General features: G+C 36.5%; 1 protein-coding gene across 1 annotated transcript in view; it reads right to left on the minus strand.

The window, feature by feature from the left end:
* The window catches only part of TNKS2 (tankyrase 2), a gene marked incomplete at its 5' end in the record, with an annotated part of 24,780 nt that extends 11,446 nt beyond the window's left edge, over positions 1-13,334 (minus strand). The window contains 16 exons of the mRNA XM_010169458.2: positions 119-307; positions 980-1,089; positions 1,514-1,733; positions 2,032-2,197; positions 2,655-2,800; positions 3,227-3,306; positions 4,679-4,850; positions 5,979-6,057; positions 6,144-6,235; positions 6,732-6,853; positions 7,792-7,978; positions 9,710-9,776; positions 10,983-11,077; positions 12,384-12,459; positions 12,846-12,882; positions 13,203-13,334. Of these exons, the coding sequence (XP_010167760.2) occupies positions 119-307; positions 980-1,089; positions 1,514-1,733; positions 2,032-2,197; positions 2,655-2,800; positions 3,227-3,306; positions 4,679-4,850; positions 5,979-6,057; positions 6,144-6,235; positions 6,732-6,853; positions 7,792-7,978; positions 9,710-9,776; positions 10,983-11,077; positions 12,384-12,459; positions 12,846-12,882; positions 13,203-13,334 (1,970 nt within the window). The remainder of the gene's footprint in view (positions 1-118; positions 308-979; positions 1,090-1,513; positions 1,734-2,031; positions 2,198-2,654; positions 2,801-3,226; positions 3,307-4,678; positions 4,851-5,978; positions 6,058-6,143; positions 6,236-6,731; positions 6,854-7,791; positions 7,979-9,709; positions 9,777-10,982; positions 11,078-12,383; positions 12,460-12,845; positions 12,883-13,202) is intronic.
* Positions 13,335-13,672: the final 338 nt, after the last annotated feature.

The raw sequence follows: 13,672 nt of genomic DNA on the forward strand, positions 1-13,672 counted from the left end.
AGTATTTTAAATTTTGCAGAAGTTGCTGTATTACTATGTGTTTTTTAAAGGATAGTTTTTAGATGAGCTGCCACAAATGGCAGGTAAGTAGAGATTTCCCAAGAGCCCCATCACTTACAGTGACCAGGTCCAATGGTGTTTGTCCTTCTTGGTTTTTCAGAGTAGGATCAGCTCCATGTGCCAGTAATAAGGCACAAAGCTGTGTCCTTCCTTTCTGAGCTGCTTCATGCAGAGGTGTGAAAGCCCACTTGTCTGTAGCATTCACACAGGCATTATACTTTATAAGTAAAGCTGCTACATCAACATGCTGGAAAATAAAAACACCTGTTGAATTCCAAGGTACCACAGTGTATTAAACTAACTCAGAACTACTACTGATACTTCTCTGTAACACTCATTCTGAATTTTCTCAGAATATATTTACTTTCTAATTATGATTAAAAAGTATTAAACCAAGGTGTTTTCTTCCTCACCTATAACAAACCAGTAAAAAGAATCCCAAATCCAGGGGAAACTGAAGGAAAAAAGCCTGGATTTGAACTTCTAGTTTGGAAAGTAATCCAACTGTTTTGATTAAAGACTTAATCCAAGCACAAAGCTCTAGAAGTCCACAAAAACAATTAGTGTTTCAACACCAGCCACACAAGTGAAAATGAGATCTTGCTGATAAAATTTAACTGGCACAAGGAAATGCATTTTATGGAACATGTTTCAGGCTGCTGGCTTTCTAAGTGTTCATGTTCAGAAAACTCAATTCTCTAAACTCCAACCATGATTTTACAAATTTAAACCAGTCTTCATCTATACAATGAACTGACTATGACTGAATTTTTTTTTTTGCATTTATGAATAAGATTACATTACAACTCAAAAGCCTTCTAGAAAGTATTGGCTCACAATGCTGTCAATGAAATGTATTACTTTTATCTTTTTTTTTTTTTTTAAATAAACAAAGCCTCAGAAAGTTTGAGGTATTTACCCCATAAGATGCCGCATTATGCAGAGGAATCAAACCTCCTTTATCCTGTGCATTCACATCTGCTCCATGCTGTAACAGGTACTCTGCAACCTCCAAATTGTTGTAACCAGCTGTAAGGTTGCAAAAGGACAGAATAAATAGAACTTATTAAAAAAAACCAAACAACTATCCTCAACAGGCTGTAGAGAAGTAAAAATTCACTTAAATTACTTGAAAGTTAAGATGTCAATCCCAATGAAGACAGAGTATTATCTATTAGTGAAGACAGCTTCACCCTATTTAAGAATATTTGGTTTTAAAATGTCTGTCAATAAACAATAGAAGATTATCTTTGGCTAGAGAGAATAGGAAATTAAAGTCGTTAAATGGTTTAGAAGAGAAGCATAAGATTAATATGCATAAAATATATATTTTTTTTTTAAGAGAAAATACGGAATCCTCTAGCTTGAGGCTCACTTTAAACTTGCTTAGACACAGAAAGCTCAGCCACAGTAACTAATAACTCTGATCAAACCAGTTAATTAAAACACTAACCTGCTAAATGTAGTGGTGTTGAATGCCGTCCTTGCGTGTCCCGACAGTTGACATTGTCAGGTGAACACAACTTTTTTACTCGGGCCAAACAACCTTTCTTGGCAGCATCTAGCAGAGCTGCATCACCTCTAAGTAAGTCCTGAATATCAGTATCACCATCTTTAACAAGGTCTAGAGGAGTATTTCCATCTCTGTTTTTCTTTGTAGGGTCAGCTCCATGCTGTGCACACCAAAAACAGGTGGTAAGTATGTAAGTAAACATGTTACATCTTAGGCATCTTATGCCCTACTGAGCAAATATTCTGACACATATTCGAATCCTTCAGAGAGACCCTTCCACTTACTGTGCAAGAAAGGACCACACAGTTGCTAATAGTATCCTGTTTACTGAAAACACACAGTTAACTACAATCACTTAGAAATCATAACACACAAATTAATTTCTCAGAGAAGTCCAATCACATTTCAGACTGAAGAAGAAAGAAAAGAAAGCAGCCTTCCTCCAGCATATGCAATACCTGTAACAGGAGTTTGCAGATCTCGTATTTTCCTTTTGCTGCAGCTTCATGCAAGGGAGTGAATTTCCACAAGTCAGCTACATTGACAACTGCACCATGTTTAACCAGCAGTTCTGCAACTTCATAGTGACCATATGAGCAAGCATTATGTAAAGGGACAAGTCCTCTGGAAACAATTAAAGAAAGAGGAAAAATTATCTTTAAATACTGGGTCTTTTTTTCACAAAGTGATATAAACTTAAAACATAACGCACCTTCAACAACCGAACCGTAACAAAACCTTCCCTCCCACCCCCCCGCCCCGCCCCATAAATTTTCCACAATAATCTAATGTAGTAGGAATCTAGTAGAAATCTACTGCTGAAGTGGTAAAAATGCAATCAGCAGTGGCACTAACGAGAAGTAAAAACACAAGGCCAGAGAAATTCTTGACGCTCTAGTCTCAAGTACTGCAAAATGCTTTTGTAGATATTCTGAATATCTTAATTCTAACAGAACATTCAGTGAAAATTTAAAAATTGAATATCTAAAGAAATATGGGATGCTTATCAGCTAGCAATATTCAAGAGCTGACAGACACCAGCAATTACAATTGCCAAGGAAATATATATTTGAGTATTTACCCCTTATCTTTTGCATGCACATCAGCTCCATGCTGAAGAAGATATTCGACAACGGATACCCTATTATATCCAGCTGCAAAATGAAGTGGTGTAGACTGACGTCCTTCAATGTCTCTGCAGTTCACACTTTGAACTGTACATAGTTTCTGTGAAATCCCCAAAACAAAACACACATCTAGTTGTCACACTTCTAATTTAGTCATAAAATGTTGTTATACATACACATCTAACATTGAAAAAAATTGTTTTCATTACAAAGTTGACTTCTTAATTTATTTTTTTATACAAAACCTTTACTTTTCACAGATTGTCTCAAGAAAAAAAATAGTTAAATACTCCCTCCTCCCAAATCCACACCTGTGTCTTCTTATTTATGCTTTTTACAGAAGACAAACTTCTGCAGGTGGTGAACATTACATTTTGTCATCTGTAGTACTTGTGCAATACAAAGGTTTTAAGACAGAGATCACAACTCTAAGGCAGTCAGTCAAGGGCTGCTTGATCGCTTGCTTTGAGGAATTAAGAGTCTGGGATATAATTCCCTCTTATTTTTAAGACAAGTTTAAGCTTACTTTCACAGTATCCACATCTCCAGCCTTTGCAGCCTCCAGCAACTGTCGATCTGCATCAGAATTACCTAATGGGATACCTTCTGCAAAATAAATGAGGTTGCATGACAGGTAAGTGTATGTAGTTGAAAGAATTTGTTGAGACAGGAAATCATTTCGGTATTTCAAGGATTTCCCTTAAAAAAAAGTTAACCAATTATATACAAGTTTTGTCTTTTCTTACTATCCAGAAACAGTGTTTGCAAAGTTGCCTTTAACAATGTGCTTCCTATACATTCTGAAGTACTGTGGAACCAGCTAAATATTCTTAATTCAGTTTCAGATTAGACTGTATCAAGAACTTTACCTGTGCATCACAGAATAGTTGAGGTTGGAAGGGACCTCTGAAGGTCATCTAGTCCAACCACCCTGCTCAAGCAGGGACTCCTAGAGCACATGAACCAGGATTTTGTCCAGACCGTTTTTTAACATCTTAAGGGAGGGAGATTCCACAACCTCTTTGGGCAACCTGTTCCAGTGCTCAGTCACCCTCACAGTGAAGAAGTTCTTCCTTATGTTCAGGTGGAACTTTCTATGCTGCAGTTTATGCCCATTGCCTCTCATCCCATTGCTGGGTGCCAAACAAAAGAGTCTGGCCCCGTCCTCTAGACGCCCTCCCTTTAGATATTTATAAACATTTATTAGATCCCCTCTGAGTCATGTTTTCTCCAGGCTGAACAGGCCCAGCTCCCTCAGCCTTTCCTCATATGAAAGATGCTCCAGTCCTTTAATCACCATAGTTGCCCTTTGCTGGACATGCTCCAGGAGTTCCCTGTCCTTCCTGTACTGGGGAGCCCAGAACTGGACACAGTACTCCAGGTGGTTCCTCGCCAGGGCTGAGTACAGCAGGAGGATCACCTCTCTCCATATGCTGGCAACACTCTTCCTCATACAGCCCAAGATACCATTAGCTTTCCTGGCCACAAGAGCACATATTTAACTTCAGCTTATATTTAACTTGTCCACCAGGACTAGTACATAATGTCTCAACTTACTCTTGAAAATCCATGTACCCTGTTGTCTCTGCTCACAAGTGCAAAGCAGCCATTTTTTGCTTTTGAAACTAATTTTCTACTTGCAAGATTCCTCCCCCCACCCACATCAGGATTTTTCCAAAATGATTTCAGGTGGCCATACCGTGAAACTTTCTGAGCATTTCTGACAATCTGTGTAGCTGAATACTAGAGAGTAAATGATGCTGTTAACTACACCTAGAGCAGGCACTCTCCCTGTGCACGAGGTTATGGAATAAGAACTGCACAACCCAGTACTGTCTTTTGTAGAAAGCACTTTTTTCTTTTTTTTCTTTTTCTTTTCTGCTTGTGTTCACTATTACTTCTTGACAGCACTTGAAAAGGCAAGTAAAATGAAGCACCACATCACTTCAGAAGTGGATCTTGAATAAATCAGTTGTACCTTGTAGTAGCTGTTGCACACTTTCAGTTCCCATTTGTAAGGCTGTAAAGCCCTGAAGAGACACAATGGAAGGATCACATCCAGAACTCAACAACAACCTGCATGTCTGAAGATGACCACAATGTGCTGCTCTATGAAGAGAGGTTTGGCCAAGGTTATCTAATGCATTAACCTAAAAATAACACAGATCAGAAATACCACCATCAAAACTTCAATATTAAAGCCGTTTTCTTTGATGACTGGGAAAGTTTCACAAGTTATTCTTATTATTTTAATTCAAAGAACACATACAGCATATTTCCAAAGGTCATGACATTTCAAAAGATTAAATTTAAACAAAAGCAGTTCATAAAGTTATAATGACATTTACTGGGGAAGAACAGCCCCCATTTAGAGGCATGTGAATAATCCAGTGAACACAGTTACAGTAATTTTACCACATATTATTTTGCTCATGGTAGCACAAATCCTCAGTGCCAACATGTAGAACACCTTTTACCTGCATGAGTTTATTGTGGTTTTTCAGACTGAGGACTTTCTGTGTGTTTCAGCTGAGCTGCATTTAACGATTTAAAACTCTGCACCCAAAGGTTACTTGTATTCCCTCCTGTTCCTCTGTTTTTGATCATTGCTTTGGAAACGTCACAGCAGTCAAGCTGTAATCAAATTTCTATGAGAGATTCAACACCTAGTTTTGGAGAATTCAAGCATTACAGAGCCCATCTTTTTTTGTAAATTTGAACTAAACACTGTATTACCTATTTTTTTTTTTGTAAATTTGAACTAAACACTGTATTATGATTTAACATTTTGCCTTCACCGAAATTTTTACTGCACACAACATATTTGTTTTACAGTTCAGTCTAGCTTCTTGTTGTGTAACTTTTACTGCACACAACATCACAAAGTTTTTTTGTTTTACAGTTCAGTCTAGCTTCTTGTTGTTCATATATATCCCCTACTTTTTTTTTCCTTAAGCATTTCATTACTACTATCCCTTTTTTTTTCCTTAAGCATTTCATTACTACTGCTGGACAACGAAGTACTGAATAAGACACTCCATGAGCTTCCAGTTAACGGTGAGAAGAACTACATCCACACTTTTTATAAAATAGAACTGAAACAATTATGATGTCTCAAGGCATAGGGCTGTACTGATGGCCTGTGTCTTAGGTGTATGAATCTACAACCTTTCAAAATGAATTACTTCAGAAAAGTCTTGTCTCCTCAGATGTCCATTCTCATGCTATGAAAACCTATATAGTAGGCAAACTTCAACAAAAAAACAGTACGAACATACCTTAGCTTCATGTTTCACAACTACTTCAACAACATCATTATGAGCCTTTTCTGATGCAACGTGCAGAGGAGTCAAGAAGCTTTAAAGAAAAAAAATATAGTAATTCAAAATGTATTTTGCAAAATCTTATAAACAAACACTTAGTATTTATTTGTAACCACTCACTCTTTTGTCTTTTCATTGATGTTGGCCCCTTTCCTCAGCAGCAATTCACATACTTGTTTTCTCTTAGGGTATGGAGATGCAGCAGCACAGTGCTGAGAAGATTAAAAATTGTAGCATTAACAGCTAGCTAGCAATACACAGGTTTTACTGCTTGCTGATCAGCTGGCAGTTAAGACCTGGTTGTGTGCAAAGTCAACAGAAAAAAAAAAAAAAAACATGTAGAAGTTTATTAATTCAGGAGATTCCACTCTGGTATTTTCCAGAGCTCCCTCTCCAATAATTGCTGCAAACTCTCAAACTTTACAAACAAAGCTAACATAGTAGCGTGCAGTTGCTTAAAAGTAGACTATTCTACAGAAAACCAGTAATTTAGACAACCAAAATTAAACAGGCAACTTAGATTAGCCTTAAGATTAACCTTAAGAACAAAATATTAATCAATGTTATTTGCTTAACTAGACATTGGATATTCCAGGTTGGTCTGAATTGCACTGCTTGACACTGAAATTTTTAGTTCTAAACTATTACCTAGCATATTTAGGTCTGCCACAATATATGCCAAATAATTAATAAATCCTGAGATATTACCAGCGCTGTCTCATGTGTCTGAGGATGCTTGAAGTTCACTGTCTCCAAAGAAAGATGCTTCTTTATACGAGCTACATCTGATTCTCTTGCAGCCTGTAGCAGCGAGTGACCCTTGAACTCATCTTTAAAAAGAAATAAAAACAGACCATAAGGTTATACTCCTTAACTGGAGAAGGATCGAGAGGGTTGTTCCTTTCCGTTAGATAAAAACATTCATTTTATTCAGCAGACCATGGTGCAGAGATTTCCAGCTCAGACTTAAGCTTCTACATCACCTGACAGAACTTGTTAGCTAAGTCAAAACAGTACAGGAATGCACTTTGTTTCTAAACCAAAACCAGAGACATCCAAACTGGCTGAACAAGATCTATTTCACTCACCACTGTTCCAGGCTCCACTCTGTATATGTACCAATTCAAGCATATATAAATCTCTACTTCTGACCTGTCTTTCAAAAACCACTTCCAGATGCTAACATGAAGTCTAATGTCGTATTTACTGGTAAATTTTGTACATATCCCGCAACATTATTGTTTGACCACTCAAGAACAGAATCTGAGGGCGCTCTTTTCAACTCCTTACATTTACTGGACAAAAATCAATGCCTTTCATCAATTTTTTTTTAATCTTTCAGCAACTGTGGTATACTCAAAACATATTCAGCATTCTAAACAGTTATGTTTTTTCTTTTCTTCAAACAAAACAGAGTAGAATAAAAATGAATATTTCAATAGTTTTGATGCAATGACAGGAGCAAGTATGCAAAATGAAAGCGTACTGGCAAGGGTCACAAAGGAAAGTGTGTATTCAGGGAAGAAAAAGCTACAAAACCCATCACAACCACATGACTATAAACTGACAATAAAATTATTTTAAATGCCTACATTAAGAAAATCTAGCAATCTCAAATTATAAATAATGAAAAGTCCTGTCCAACATTGCACAATTGCTTGGAAAGTGTAAGCATTTTCCAAATCTGATTTCTGGCAGGTCAATGTCTAGGGAACCTAAGCATACATTACAATCTATAACTGTAGAACTGATCTCACTTTATACTCACATGCTAATCGTTCTTTTAATTGTGGTGTCGGAGCCAAATCAATGGTGCTTTTGTTGTGACAGTTCAACAGTGTTGGGTCAGCACCATAACTTAACAAAAGAGAACATACTTCCACCCTGTTCTTAGAAGCTGCTTCATGCAGAGGGGTGAATTGCCACAGATCCATTGCATTCACACATGCTCCATGCTTGAAAGGGGAAGGGGTAAAAAAAGACACAATATCAAAACCAGATCATTAGAAAAAGACTTCTGTCATTAGTTGCACTGGAGTAGACTGTTAAAATAAAAATCAATGCCTGTATGCACACTGTATCCAAGACATTCTACAGACATTCTTATTCAGTGTAGGACAACATTTCAGCACATCGCAGTTTTAAATCCTTTAGTGTCTTATAGGTGCATTCAAAGAAGCCAAAGGCAGGCTAGTCTCCTCAGGCTTTCTCCAGCATCTCTAAAAGGAGAGAAGCTCTGCTCCAGGTCAAAAGGGAGAAAGAACCTAATTAATATACTCCAAACCACATTTGAACAAGCTCGTGTTTCTTGCTGCTCTAGAAAAATTCTAGAGTGAACAGTTAAACTAAGATAAATACACGTTCTGTGAGTACCCTTTAAAATATGAATGACAATATATCTAGAAGGAGATAGGCACTCAAAGCTGACTACAATTCAAAACATTTAACTACAAGGTTCTGCAAGTAATACTCTTGGATGTATAATATCTGTGTAATTCTTCTCTAGCAACATTCTGTATGCACCTTGAGTTCTGTCCGTAAGCAAGTCCCATAGGACATGCTCTTTCCCACTGCTCCTGTGAAAGCTGTAGTGCTTTGCAAAAATGATTCAAGATTCACTGCAGCAGAAATCCAACAGGGAATACAACTCTAGCTTAACAGTTAAGACTCACAGTAGTGTCTAGGCAAGATGGGTTTTTTTTGTTTAGTACCACAACTGTAAAGATTCATTTTACAATTGGCCTCTAAATTAAAAAATAAAACCTTGACTACTTATACTTATTACAATACATGCTTATTTAAATAATTTTTTACTTAATTTTTGCTAAACAAGTGGAAAGACACATGGAACTAGGGGAGACTGAGACATACAGGATAGAACAGCTATTCCCTGAGGATCCAAACACCTAACAGAACACCCCAGCTGTTATAATGATTATGATTTGCGGTGCAGCTGAGAACGGGCACAGTTCAGAAGTCCCTCGGTGGACAACATTCACAGATTTTTACAGGCCACATCTCTGAGCCACTGGTTTAATGTGCATCATACTTCAAGATTAACAATGCTTTAACATACTTGAAGATTAACATCTTCAAGATTAACATAATACAGACAAGCCACTTCGATTCTGAGAGTTCACTTACGTTAGAAAAACTGACACATTTTTCCTCCTTTGCAGTAAAGGCTACAACTCAGGTCTAGAACTGATGTTGTAAAGTATATTCCCTCAAGAGACTGATTATTCTTTAATGTCAAAATATTTACAATCTTTACCAGTATCCTTTTTAAAAACCTCTTAATACTCTAGTCTTCTAAAATATTTTTCTATTGTCAAACTCACAATATTTCTCCATTTTGGGGGTTTTTTTGGTGGTTTTTTTGGGCTGAGGGTGGCAAGGCTGAGATAAGAAGTACTTACTCGGTGGTACAAAAACATGCAACTTTGGAGCAGAGAGTGTTAAAAACAGAAAGCGCATTTATAAGGAAAAAGCTTCCTTGCGAGCACAGGATTCTGTAGCTCCAGCTTAATAATCACTAACTGACATGTAGAGCAAAAGCAATCTATCGTTGTTTAAGCTTTGTAAATCTAAGTACAAAATTAAAAAAAAAAAAAAGCAACTTGCATTAGTCTATTATAAACTGTTCTTATCTAATATTATGCAATTCAACCTCTTCAAAGACTAACCTTTACTAGAAGCTCTGTTACTTCATAATGACCATAGGAACAGGCATTGTGAAGTGGCACCAAATCTCTATACAGGAGAGAAAGGGGGAGGATGATTATGTTAGTATGCGTATTTCAATTCCAAATGCATCTATAACATTGCAAATAGTACTGTGTTGCACCTTGAACATCTTACAAAAATAGTATCAGAGATGCTAAAATGAAATTGAGGTTAAATAAGAAGCTGGAGAAGAACTTGGAAAGTCCTGTCATAACAGGATTCTGTTTTCAGAACAATACATATTTAAAATAATCAGAAGATGAGAAATTAATTGCACTGTCTTACTGCAAATGAAATGGTTCTGCTCATACTCGGGACTCTAAGCAGGAAGAATTATCTGCAGGGGATTTTCAGGAGTGACAGTAATTATTTCCTTTTTCACAAGAACACTGCTGTAAGATTATCTTCTCCCTTGGAAACTAAACAAGTCTCAGTAGCTAATGTTTAAGTAACTGTACAATATTCTACAGTAGCAGTAAAGCTACAGAAGGTTTAAAGCCAGCTTCATACTCTCTCAAACCCAGTGGTCTCAGGAGCAAGTGAGAAATCGCCCAAAGTGAATTTTTTCACTGGGGGCTAGTAAGGTAGAAACGATAAAAGTGAATTCCAACCCTCAGAGGATAAATAAAGCTGCCTGATGAGGCAGCTATTTATGTAGCTGTGAAGTGAATCTAGGAAAAAGGAGTAATAAAGAGCTTGCTTCCCATAATCTTTAATGTACATAAATACATATTTTAAAAATAGGCTTTTCATTGTATTGTATGTAACTAAAAAAACCAGAGCATGACTATATTTTACTACATTTCCTGACATAAATTTAATACAAATAAAATATCTGGGAAACATATCTTCTATTTTTTATCACATTCTTTGCAAGAAGAAGTGCTGTAACTTAAAAAGTAGAAAGAAAACTAAGATTGATTCAATGATTAAGTATTTGCTGACCTAACAGTGATGTATGAACATATTTTATTAAACCAGAGATAACAATTTGGCTAGTGATACTTAAAAGGCAGCATGTTCCACAGTCAGCTCAATCTGGTTTCTACTGATTCCCAAGTCTTAAGCCTGTACACAGTATTTTTGTCATAACAGAAAAGTTAAAGAGGGCATAACAGTCTCAAGTTAGAAATTCTTCATGGTTAAGACAGTATTACTATTCTTTACTTAATCTCAATTTTTAACAAATTCTGTTTATTGGGGGTGTGGGGGGGGAAGGAAAAATGAACCTACCCTTTATCCTTAGCATGTACATCAGCCCCATGCTGCAGTAAGAGCTGTACTATTTTCACACGGTTATACCCAGCTGCTAAATGTAAAGGAGTAGACTGAAATGACAGAATGTGGAAGTAATCAGTAACACAAATCCAAGGGTTGATTTTATTTTCTTTTTTTTTTCAAAACTTGTTAACAATATTAATTACTCAAGTCCTTAAAATACTTGCAACATTAAAAAAGAGTGCTTAAATCAGACATTTGATAACTATGTTCGTTGTTTACTGACTACTCTCAGAGTCATCATAAACACATACCCTGAATTTACTCCATCACCAGTACATTCTGGCACTGAAGGACCTCTTAATGGATTTTTGAGTCTTGCAGTCCATTTTTGTCTTTTAGCCTACCATAACTATAAATACTTTGCTGGGACAAACTATATCCCTTGTGAAAAGGGAAATAAGATGGCCAACAGAAACAATGACTGCTAAATTATAAATAGGTCTCCCTGCCAATCAATAGATCAAGTTTAGAAATTATCAACAGAGACTGTTATCCACATTTGCAAGTGCAGTTAGTGGGGTGTGGGGAAACTTTATCTTATCTTCTAAATTCTGACCCCCCACAGAGCAGTTGGATAACTGTTCTATGATCTTTTCTAGCAAACCCACTCAAGCACGCTCATCAGCAGCACCAAGGGCATAGCTACAAACTATTGAAAAGAAAACTTATCCTCTTCATTCACAAACCCAGCAACTTAACTGGGTTTGTACAGTACCTGAAGGATGAGTCTCATAACTAGAAGGTAAGAAAATAGAGATGCATACTGTATTTTGGAGATCCCAGTATCTTTCCCACAAAACCTTAACAGGGAAACCCATTTGAACAAAACTTAAGTGAACAAGTATGCATACTTCATGAGAACAATGAGGATGTCAAAATTTGATACTCAATAATCTGAACCTTTGGTAGGCTAGGGATCAAACCCAGGAGACTATCAGTTCTTTAGAATGATGATTTTGAACATTTTTTCACATAGTTTTTTACCAATACTTATAGAAATGAATAGCTTGTTCCTGAAACAGCAGCAATAACTTGCCTAGGGTGTATGGCAAATAAGAGGCCTGTGCATACCTCCTGAGAGAGACAAGAATCTATGAAAAGGCCTGACTTCTTTATCACTGCAGAAATGAAGGTCAAACAGAAGTTCCAATTGAAAAGGTGCTTGTTTATTGCTCCTAAATGGAAATACCTACATAGTCCTTTTAAGGTTAAAAAACAAACCACCTTATTTCCCCACATATATTAAAGAAAATAGATAGATTCTACGTTTAACGTTCTTAAAATCTGGTCAAGCAATAAGTATGAAACATGTAAGAGTGAGCTAATTTTAATTCAGGTTTTAAACAAAAATACCTTTCTGCCATCACTTGCATGACAGTTAACATTTAATGGTGTAAGAAGAGACATCATCTTTTCTTCATTTCCACTCCTGAAAAACAAGATATGAAACGGGCAGAATTCTTTTTATTCCAGTTTTTAGTAGCTTATTGTGTTTTTATATTTTTCATTGCTATAATGTTCAGCAGATCTGTTCTGAAGTCATACATTTACTTCTGTACTGTCAGCATTAAAGGGAAAGCAAAAATGCATTTATATTTTATTATTATTAATTATTTTTGTAACTTTGTTCACAGGTAACAGCCAAAGCTTAGCATCTAGATGAAATGTCAGCTCAAAAGCCTATATATATATGTGTGTGTGTGTGTGTGTGTGTATGTGTGTGTGTGTGTGTGTGTGTGTATATTCATTACATACAAACCCCTAGACAATTCTGAAAAAGTAACTAAATTGCAGGTGTCTTCCAAACATGCATACCTGGCACTTTCTAAGAGTTCATCTTTCTTGTATTCACCTGTAAGACAAAAGGGAGTTTCTTTAATCATTAAATAAATGTCTAGACATATGAAGTTCACTACTTATCCTCCCCTTCCAAAATTTTAGAGAACATAAGTGCTAAAAATCTGACAGTCAGTTACTGAACTAGCACAACAAACTCTTTACCCAAAACACATCCTATGACTGAGATGATGAAGGTCATATGGGAATTTCTATTTAGAATCATAAAACAGAGAGAAATTAAAGTAATATCAGAAAGAAAAAAAAACACAAAATACTGCATTACATTCATCTGACTGTTATTAGTCATAACATAATCTAAAGATTACCACTTACCAGTCAGCACTGCTTTTGCAGATGGGTCTGCTAAATCCAAAGCTGTTCTTCCATCTGTGTTCCGGATGGTTGGTTCAGCACCATGCTGCAGCAGCACTACAAAATGCCAAAGTTTTCCATGAGAAAACAATTCTACAAGACAAGACTTACGAGACGTATCATTACTGTAAGCCACAAGCAACAAAAGAAACACCCAATTACTAATCCTAACTTCCCGTCTCAAATTTTTAATGTCAGAATTCCTTAATGTCATCTGTGAACAGTTTAACTAGTGAAACATGCCTAGACACATTTTATGAGAAAAAAGCAGAGCAGAAATAGAGCAACTACAGACTGGCAGGAGGCAATCTCAGTTGAAAGGCTATGACTGACACCACAAAAACCAGTACATATCTCCCATCAGGTCCAGAGCATACTGCCTCAAATTCACAAGTGACTGTGTCCTGGTTTTGCTAGGGTGGAGTTAATTT

Source organism: Antrostomus carolinensis, unplaced genomic scaffold, assembly GCF_000700745.2.
Source record: "Antrostomus carolinensis isolate BGI_N321 unplaced genomic scaffold, ASM70074v2 scaffold18396, whole genome shotgun sequence".
Taxonomy (NCBI): Eukaryota; Metazoa; Chordata; class Aves; order Caprimulgiformes; family Caprimulgidae; genus Antrostomus; species Antrostomus carolinensis.